The sequence below is a fragment of the Coregonus lavaretus genome (assembly GCF_964263955.1).
Source record: "Coregonus lavaretus genome assembly, contig: HAP1_SCAFFOLD_7669, whole genome shotgun sequence".
NCBI lineage: Eukaryota > Metazoa > Chordata > Actinopteri > Salmoniformes > Salmonidae > Coregonus > Coregonus lavaretus.
Genome location: NW_028164842.1, coordinates 17058 through 25354, shown reverse-complemented (window position 1 = coordinate 25354; position 8297 = coordinate 17058). Strand labels below are relative to the sequence as shown.

The 8297-nt window shown below is 46.5% G+C and overlaps 1 protein-coding gene across 1 annotated transcript; it reads right to left on the bottom strand.

Moving 5' to 3' along the window:
- Positions 1-568: 568 nt before the first annotated feature.
- LOC311115074 (melanotransferrin-like) lies at positions 569-5397 on the bottom strand (the record flags this gene model as incomplete). The annotated part of the gene is made up of 7 exons (XM_084190285.1): positions 5120-5397; positions 4540-4694; positions 4077-4176; positions 3356-3541; positions 2784-2934; positions 1828-1895; positions 569-756 (listed from the first exon to the last, which is right to left on the bottom strand). Coding segments are annotated over exons 1-7 (891 nt in total), but the record flags the coding sequence as incomplete, so codon positions are not given.
- Between the last annotated feature and the right edge of the window lie 2900 nt (positions 5398-8297).

Genomic DNA, 8297 nt, shown 5'->3' with positions numbered 1-8297 from the left:
ATTTATTCAAACTTAAAACCAGGGTGTCTTTGCCATAGTGAGAAACAGCGAAGTTGTCTTGAACACACTGGTCGGAGATTTCCGAGTTCCTAATTGTCTTGAACGCACCAATACTATACTATAACCCACAACACATTTAAAGCGGCAATCTGCAGTTGCTAGATCCATTTTTTTGACTTTAAATGAATAATATACAGTATATCCATTGATTGTTGAAGAATGTAATGTATTAATTATATATAGCTATATACTGTATATAACTAAGCCTCATGAGCTTAGTTAAACTGTTGTAACCCATCAAAACCTAAAATATAAACTTGTTTTACTCTTTTGTTTGTAAACAATGTAAATGTAAACAAACACTGTTAAAGACATGGTTAAAACTATAATGTTGATATCATGGATAGTCAGTCCTTGTATCCAGAGCACTGTCCATGAATTGGAGAGTGGTTACATGTCTCTAGCCCCATCCCTCGGCTGTTTACCAAATCAATGGCGGGGTGCCCACTTTATTATTGTTCGAACTGCAGATTGCCGCTTTAAGGCTGGGATGAAGAGTATTACCCACCATTCCTTCTGTCAGCATGTTGTAGACCACAGTGCCACTGATGTCAGATTTGACCACGATGCCCCTGGCTGGCACCCTGACCAGGTGGCACCGGCGGTGTTCTCTCACTGGGGCCCTGGTCCCATCTCTACACAACAGCTCGTAGTCTGAAGACTTCAGCTCTAAGGCCCAGGCAGGGTCACCGTGTCCTACAACCAGCAGGACAGACACCGGGTTACACAGTTATACATACACAGTTATACATACACCAGCAGGGGGCAGAGGAGGGGGAGGGGAGGGGAGGGGGCAGAGGAGGGGGAGGGCAGGGGGCAGAGGAGAGGGAGGGCAGGGCAGGGGGCAGGGGGGGAGGGGAGGGGGCAGAAGAGGGTAGGGGCAGAGGAGGGGGAGGGGAGGGGGCAGAGGAGAGGGAGGGCATGGGGCAGAGGAGGGGGAGGGCAGGGGGCAGTGGAGGGGGAGTGGGAGGGCAGGGGGAAGAGGAGGGGGAGGGCAGGGGGCAGAGGAGGGGGAGGGCAGGGGGCAGAGGAGGTTAGGGGGCAGATGAGGGGGAGTGAGGGGGCAGAGGAGAGGGAGGGCAGGGGGCAGAGGAGGGGGAGGGGAGGGGAGGGGGCAGAGGAGGGGGGGGCAGGGGGCAGAGGAGGGGGAGGGCAGGGGGCAGAGGAGGGGGAGGGCAGGGGGCAGAGGAGGGGGAGGGCAGGGGGCAGAGGAGGGGGAGGGCAGGGGGCAGAGGAGGGGGAGGGGAGGGGGCAGAGGAGGGGGAGGGCAGATGAGGGGGAGGGTAGGGGGCAGAGGAGGGGGAGGGGAGGGGGCAGATGAGGGGGAGGGGGCAGAGGAGGGGAGGGCAGTGGGCAGAGGAGGGGGAGGGCAGGGGGCAGAGGAGGGGGAGGAGGGGATGGGGCAGAGGAGGGTAGGGCTGTTTGGTGCCAATATAAGGTGACTCTTAAACAGGAACCTCTGTGCTGATGATATTGTTGTAAATTGTTAATTTGTAATTGGTGCTTCTGTTGTTGTTTTTAACTGCATTAAGTGTTAAAGGTCAGTCTTGCCCACCTGCCATCTCTCTGAGAGGACCACAATGGAAATAAGCCTTCAGCCTTTATTGTGTTTATATCCTTGATCATTTTTAATGTATGTATTGTTGTCTCCGGCTAGAGCAGATTACTACTTTTAATGATCAAATTAATGAAATGAAATGAATGAATGAATGAATGAATAAATGAATGAATGAATGAACACGGAGGACAGGGAGGAGATCGGCCTACCGTCTGTGTTCTCCTCAACTGTGGTGTGCTTTACAAAAGCCACCTCTCCTGCATCTTCAACCAAACACCTGTCTCAGAGAGAGAGAGAGAGAGAGAGAGAGAGAGAGAGAGAGACAGACAGACAGACAGACAGACAGACAGACAGACAGACAGACAGACAGACAGACAGACAGACAGACAGACAGACAGACAGACAGACAGACAGACAGACAGACAGACAGACAGACAGACAGATGAGACAGACAGACAGCGAGAGAGAGAGAGAGAGAGAGACAGAGAGAGAGAGAGAGAAAGAGAGAGAGAGACAGAGAGAGAGAGAAAGACAGAGAGAAAGAGACAGACAGAGAGAGAGAAAGAGAGACAGAGAGAGAGAGAGAGAGAGAGAGAGAGAGACAGACAGACAGACAGACAGACAGACAGACAGACAGACAGACAGACAGACAGACAGACAGACAGACAGACAGACAGACAGACAGACAGACAGACAGACAGACAGACAGACAGACAGACAGACAGAGAGACAAGACAGACAGACAGACAGAGAGAGTGAGAGAAAGAGAGAGAGAGAAAGACACAGAGAGAGAGAGACAGACAGAGAGAGACAGAGAGAGAGAAAGAAAGAGACAGACAGAGAGAGACAGAGAGACAGACAGACAGAGAGAAAGAGACAGACAGACAGAGAGAGAGAAAGAGACAGACAGAGAGAGAGAGAGAGAGAGAGAGAGAGAGAGAGAGAGAGAGAGACAGACAGACAGACAGACAGACAGACAGACAGACAGACAGACAGAGAGAGAGAAAGAGACAGACAGACAGAGAGAGAGAGAGAGACAGACAGAGAGAGAGAAAGAGACAGACAGACAGAGAGAGAGACAGAGAGAGATCATATTGTGTGGGTTAATCTCTGAGAGTAGTCCAGTAGTAAAGGCTGTACAGTATCAGTGTGTGAGGTACCTTACCTGAAGGCCCCGTTGTAAGCGTAGTATCTCTCCTTGTCAGTCTTGTCACATACAAACTGTCCATCTTTGTTGCCTTTACACAGCTGGCACAGGGAGGGAGGGTCTCCCTGTGACCCAGGGATACAGCTGGCATTAAAGAAATCTGACACCCCTGGGGGGAAACACCACACACAGTTTAGTGTTGTATTGGTTTCAAAGCACCTACAGTGTAGTGTGCAGAGTGTGTGTACTGTATGTGTGTTTATATATGTGTGTGTCAAGTTATTTTTTTCATTTCACTTCACCAATTTGGACTATTTTGTGTATGTCCATTACATGAAATCCAAATAAAAATCCATTTAAATTACAGGTTGTAATCCAACAAAATAGGAAAAACGCCAAGGGGGATGAATACTTTTGCAAGGCACTGTATGTGGGTGTGTGTGTGTCTGTGTGGTTGTCTGTGTTTTTTGTGCGTACGTGCACGCATGTGTGTGTGTGTGTTTGTTTGCTTGCGTGCGTGCGTGCGTACACTGGCATGTGTGTGTGTTTGCTTGCGTGCGTACACTGGCTTGTGTGTCACAATGCCCTACCCTGTGGGATGTCGCAGCCCATGACAGACATCTTGCCCTGGTCGATGAGGTATCCCAGGGGCATGTCCCAGCCGGCGGTACGGCCCTTCCCTGTGTGACACGTCTTCCTGCCCTTCAGTGTGTTGACGTTGATGCCCGGGTTCGTCTTCTTCACCACGGCAACCGCATAGTAGGTTGTGCCCTCTCCTGTGGAGGTCAGGGGTCAGGGTGATAATCATGTGTTATGGGTCCAGCTAACCAATGGCTTCCCTCTTTCACGTTGAGTCCAAAGAGCCACAATTGAGGGATATGACCTCGCCCCCTTTCATAAGATTGATGACTTGATGGTGCATTAGCATTTCAAATCATTCTAAACTTTACTTTAATGCATGCCAGCTTACAGTATGAGGGGTGAATAACTCTGAGTTAAATGGGTCTTTCTCTCCACAATCTATAAGTTATTGTAGGTACATATAAATAAGTTACTTGAATCTCTAGTAAATCATTAACATACATACAGTACACTATGTACCAGTCATCAGATGGACATGATATGCCTTCCTCTTTCTACGTTAAGGGTAAGGATTGCACAAGCATGTCATAAAACAGAGTCAGAATATCCAACCCACTACCACAAATGATCGTGAAATAGACACAAATGACTTTATGCGAAACTGGTGACAGACATATTGTGATCATGTGCTGCAATATCAGACATATAAGATTAACATAAACTCTTTACCATCTGCAGAACTCTCTCCTGCAGCTATTTTGAAGTTAGTTTCTTCCCCCAAGGTGTAGATATCCTTAGCGCTCATTGAAAAGGCATCTACTTGGTTTTTCTAGAAAATAAATGAAGAGGGGTTTAAATAGCATGTTTCAAAGATTAAAGGAACTGTATGAAATGAAACAGTGTTGCTTCCTGATCAGACAGACTCAGGACATTGGCAGATACTCCTAGACAACTGGCTCAACACATGCTCCAAAGGTGATATCATTCTCCTATCCAAGACTTAAATAAACAAACAATATCACAGCAATTATTAGGAACATATAGATAGATAAACATCAATTGTCACAAACGGAAGAAAAAAAAATCCCCTAAAAAAATGTAGATTTTATCAAGTTTTATAGGAAGTCCCTATCATAATATGATTCTAATATAAACGGAAATGTGCCCTATGATCTGAAAGAGCCCCACGTACCCTGATCTTCTGCGCGCATCCTTCCACAGACGCATCGCTGACGCACTGGATAGTTGGACGGATACCCACACTGCTGAAGGCCTGCGCCATGGCGTTACATTTGGTCATCTCTTGAGCTGAGATTGCACACCATCTCACAGTGCTCTGGCCAGACACTGAGTAGGGAACACATTCAAACAAAAATAATCATATTTTTAGTCATACGGCTAGTCAATACCCAATGTTCATGGCGTACACAACCAAACGTCGACTGCGCAAATTGGTCTGTTACCAACTGAAATTCCATCCAGAAACCTCAATGTGCTGATCATATCTTGCATTTTATATGGATTCATATAGAATTTTTTGTTGTTGAAGATAATATGAATCAAACGTTTATTCAAATGTAGCCTTTGCAGCTATTACTGTTTTATAATACACAAATGACTGACTACGAATGAATCTAGGGCAGATGAAAATACAGTACGTCATTTGGTACAACGGGACAACATAGGTTCTACAGTCATTTATTAGGTTCTTATGTTATTATTTTACTTCCATAACATTATATTATATTGAGTTAAAAAAACAAACAACTCACCAGTCTGAAGGCCTAATATTAGAGAGGCGACGAGAATCCACATGGTGTCAGCCAGGTGTGAGAACGACTGATGCTGCACGACCTCTTTATTTATAACTGCTTGATCTCTGATAGGTCCAAAGTCCAAAGTCTAGCTCCAGCTTTCCGCATAACGCTGAAGGTGAACCAAGCTATGAGTATTTTACAACATAATTGTATGGGAATCACTAGACTTTATATATATATTCTTCTTCTTAACGTTTTCTCTGAAGCTCCCTGCCAGTTAGCTCATACCTGGAATGACACGTCCCTACTGCCCACAGCTGGCGCTTGGCCAGGCCGAGCACACAGAGGCCATTGACGGAGAAGACCCCACCTCTGCTGGCCCCCTGCCTGGTGCTTTTCCATCGTACATCTCAAGGACGTGGGGTTTGGACATAGTAACTGTAGTAACTTTTCTGCCTGTCAATGACAAATACCATTTCTGGAATCTTGTTATATTCGTTTTCAAAATAAAACATGATGTGAAGATCAGGCTACTAATAAAAGTGCACTATCATAACTAATACCCATGCTGTTGTCTTATTTATTGAGTCAGTATTCTCGTTTCGTTACCAGTGTTTCAATAGGGAGGTGTGATGTACTGCCAAATTCTCTAAAATGACGTTGGAATTGAACATTCAATTCCCTGGCAACAGCTCTGGTGGACATTCCTGCAGTCAGCATGCCAATTGCACGCACCCTCAAAACTTGAGACATCTGTGGCATTGTGTTGTATGACAAAACTGCACATTTTAGAGTGGCCTTTTATTGTCCCCAGCACAAGGTGCACCTGTGTAATGATCATGCTGTTTAATCAGCTTTGTGATATGTCACCCCTGTCAGGTGGCTGGATTATCTTGGCAAATGAGAAATGCTCACTAACAGGGATGTAAACAAATTTGTACACATCATTTGAGAGAAATAAGCTTTTTATGCGTATGGAACATTTCTGGGATCTTTTATTTCAGCTCATGGAACATGGGACGAACACTTTACATGTTGCGTTTTTGTTCAGTATATATCAGAATCAAGGTGAACCATTGTAACCTGGCTTACCTGGGCATTTAATAGTAGCTTTGAACTACTTGTTTTACTTATTGATTTGCAATTGGGGAACATACACTACATCATCAAAAGTACGTGGACACCCCTTCAAATTAGTGGATTCGGCTATTTCAGTCACACCCGTTGCTGACAGGTGTATAAAATTGAGCACACAGCCATGCAATCTCCATAGACAAACATTAGCAGTAGAATGGCCTTACTGAAGAAATCAGTGACTTCCAACATGGCACTGTCATAGGATGCCACCTTTCCAACAAGTCAGTTCGTCAAATTTCTGCCCTGCTAGAGCTGCCCCGGTCAACTGTAAGTGCTGTTATTGTGAAGTGGAAATGTCTAGGAGCAACAACGGCTCAGCCGCGAAGCGGTAGGCCACACAAGCTCACAGAACGGGACTGCCGAGTGCTGAAGCGCGTAGCATGTAAAAATCGTCTGTTCTCGGTTGCAACACTCACTACCAGAGTTTCAAACTATTGGAACGCTGACTGCGAGCCAGGCCTAATCGCCCAACATCAGTGGCTGGCTGTAGTGATGTCATGTCATAGTATCGTAGGGACCAGGTTAGAGTTGATAGATAAGTGATTTGGGGCCACGGAGTCTACATTCCTTATGTCAAAGGAGATGACTGATGTTTATGATAGCATGATGGATGGACAGGATATACTGACTTGGGGCAAAGGGTAATACCATCAGAGAAAGAGAGTGCCCATGGAGGGTTACCAGATGTAGGGAGAGTGGATCTTTGTTAGAGTAGGTTGGAAACAGCAAAAGGCAGTGGAGGGTTGGAAACAGCAAGAGTGCCCATGGAGGGTTACCAGATGTAGGGAGAGTGGATCTTTGTTAGAGTAGGTTGGAAACAGCAAAAGGCAAAGCTCTGGCTTTGTTGTATCTAACCCGGTACCGACTAATAAAACATTTGCATTAACTTTCTACAAAGTGTCTAAGTATATTCTTACATCCTTGATTACTGATAACCGAGAAACTCATCATAACACCGACCTCACTAATGCTCTTGCGGCTGAATGGAAGCCCCTGCAGCAATGTTCCAACATCTAGTGGAAAGCCTTCCCAGAAGAGTGGAGGCTGTTATAGCAGCAAAGGGGGGACCAACTCCATATTAACTCCCATGATTTTGGAATGAGATGTTTAAACAGGTCAACATTCACAAGGCCGCAGGGCCAGATGGATTACCAGGATGAGTACTCAGAGCATGCGCTGACCAACTGGCAAGTGTCTTCACTGACATTTTCAACATGTCCCTGACTTGAGTCTGTAATACCAACATGTTTCAAGAAGACCACCATAGTCCCTGTGCCCAAGAACACTAAGATAACCTGCCTAAATGACTACCGACCCGTAGCACTCACGTCTGTAGCCATGAAGTGCTTTGAAAGGCTGGTCATGGCTCACATCAACACCATTATCCCAGAAACCTTTGACCCACTGCAATTTGCATACCGCCCCAACAGATCCACAGATGATGCAATCCCTATTGCACTCCACACTGCCCTTTCCCACCTGGATAAAAGGAACACCTACGTGAGAATGCTATTCAATGACTACAGCTCAGCATTCAACACCAACGTGCCCTCAAAGTTCATCACTAAGCTAAGGACCCTGGGACTACACACCTCCCTCTGCAACTGGATCCTGGACTTTCTGGTGGGCCGCCCCCAGGTGGTGAGGGTAGGTAACAACACATCTGTCACGCTGATCCTCAACACGGGCCTAGTCCCCTCCTGTACTCCCTGTTCACCCATGACTGCATGGCCAGGCACGACTCCAACACCATCATTAAGTTTGCCAACGACACAACAGTGGTAGGCCTGATCACCGACAACGATGGAACAGCCTATAGGGAGGAGGTCAGAGACCTGGCCGTGTGGTGCCAGGACAACAACCTCTCCCTCAACGTGATCAAGACAAAGGAGATGATTACAGCCCCCATTCTCATCGACTAGGCTGTAGTGGAGCAGGTTGAGAGCTTCAAGTTCCTTGGTGTCCACATCACCAACAAACTATCATGGTCCAAACACACCAAGACAGTCGTGAAGAGGGCACGACAAAGCCTATTCCCCCTCAGGAGACTGAAAAG